General features: G+C 66.5%; 2 protein-coding genes across 2 annotated transcripts in view; one reads left to right on the plus strand and one right to left on the minus strand.

The window, feature by feature from the left end:
- Positions 1–307, minus strand: part of H696_00940 (inorganic diphosphatase) — a gene marked incomplete at both ends in the record, with an annotated part of 1,999 nt that extends 1,692 nt beyond the window's left edge. The window contains one exon of the mRNA XM_009494828.1: positions 304–307. Within this exon, the coding sequence (XP_009493103.1) occupies positions 304–307 (4 nt within the window). The remainder of the gene's footprint in view (positions 1–303) is intronic.
- Positions 308–705: 398 nt separating this feature from the next.
- The window catches only part of H696_00941 (hypothetical protein), a gene marked incomplete at both ends in the record, with an annotated part of 1,840 nt that continues 1,260 nt past the window's right edge, over positions 706–1,285 (plus strand). The window contains one exon of the mRNA XM_009494829.1: positions 706–1,189. Coding sequence (XP_009493104.1) covers positions 706–1,189 — 484 coding nt within the window. The remainder of the gene's footprint in view (positions 1,190–1,285) is intronic.

Raw genomic sequence — 1,285 nt, forward strand, 5'->3', positions numbered from 1 at the left:
GGGCAGGGAGGGTGGGATAGAGTGTTCGCACGATGCTTGAAAGGTGGAGGTGGCGACCAGTGGCGGTAGGGGCCATCCGGGAGAGCATGGAGGGCGCGCGCGAAGCGGCACGGGCGCAAGCAGACAGCATGGGAGGGCAACAGCAGGAGCTGGGACGGAGGCAGAGACGCGGACAGGGGGATACAGGCGATTGGCCAGAGGCGGAGCCATCAAGGTCGCGTGGTGGATCTTCAAGAGTGTAGATCGCCGCCCGGAGAGCCCATGTGTGTGCGTGTGTGTGTGTGTGTGTGTGTGTCCCCGGACTCATGTCCTGCGGGTGCGATGCTTGCGCTGGCAATTGGCTGGCCCTCGGCCAGGATCTAACCCCACGTGCTGATGCCCGATCTGTCCGCCCCCCCCCCCCCCCCCAGAGCCCAATATTGGAAGGCGACATTGCTCCCGGGTCCCCCACCCGCTCCAGGGGGGACGCCACGAGAAGGCCCCAGAACAACGCCTGCCGCGCCACCACCCCCCCCGAGTTCAGACGTGTGCCCCCCCCCCCCCCCCCCCACCGCCAACTGGCCTCCTTTGGGGGGGCATGAGGCTGGGCTGCCCATTACGGAAGGGCTTCAGCCATTCGCCCTTCCCTGGTCCTCTCCCCCTTCTCCTCTCCCCCTTCTCCTCTCCCCGCTCTCCCCCTCCCCTGTCTCTCCTGGGATACGCTCCATGTCTTCTGCGCTGTCAGTGCGGGTCCGCCATCTTCCGGATCCGCTTCCCCACGATGAGGAGCTCCTGTTGAAAGCCACACCGCTGGCACCCTCGCTCCAGCAACGCGCTGGCGCCCATCCCCCAAGCTGCCACACTCGTCGCGGGGTGTGCACGACACCTGGAGTCGAGGCGTCTGGGCGGCACTGGCAGCTGGATGTGTGCTTCGCCGGCGGCCCAGCCTCTGGCGGTGTATTCCCCCTCCATTCACCCAGTGCCGAGGGAGTCGACACTGGCAGCTTCATCGCCCTCGCCGGGCGGCTATATGGCCCACCAGGAGTCGATGGTAGCGAGGCGCCCGCGATCTGTCACCTTAATAGCGAACTGGAGGCGCTCCATTCGCGCGAATATGACATCCCCTCCGGGGAATTCTCCCAGCTGGTGGCCAGTCGCCTGTCCGCCCCCATTCGGCGCCTAATGGGCGAGTGGAGCCTGGTGATCTTTGGTGTGCGTCCCCCGACCTCCCTGCTCCGATGAGCTGCCGCCGTCTCACAATGCCGCCCAGGCGCCAAGCCATACCTTGCTCTTCTCGCGTGATGCG

The sequence above is a fragment of the Fonticula alba genome (assembly GCF_000388065.1).
Source record: "Fonticula alba strain ATCC 38817 unplaced genomic scaffold supercont2.1, whole genome shotgun sequence".
In the NCBI taxonomy this organism is placed as follows: Eukaryota; order Rotosphaerida; family Fonticulaceae; genus Fonticula; species Fonticula alba.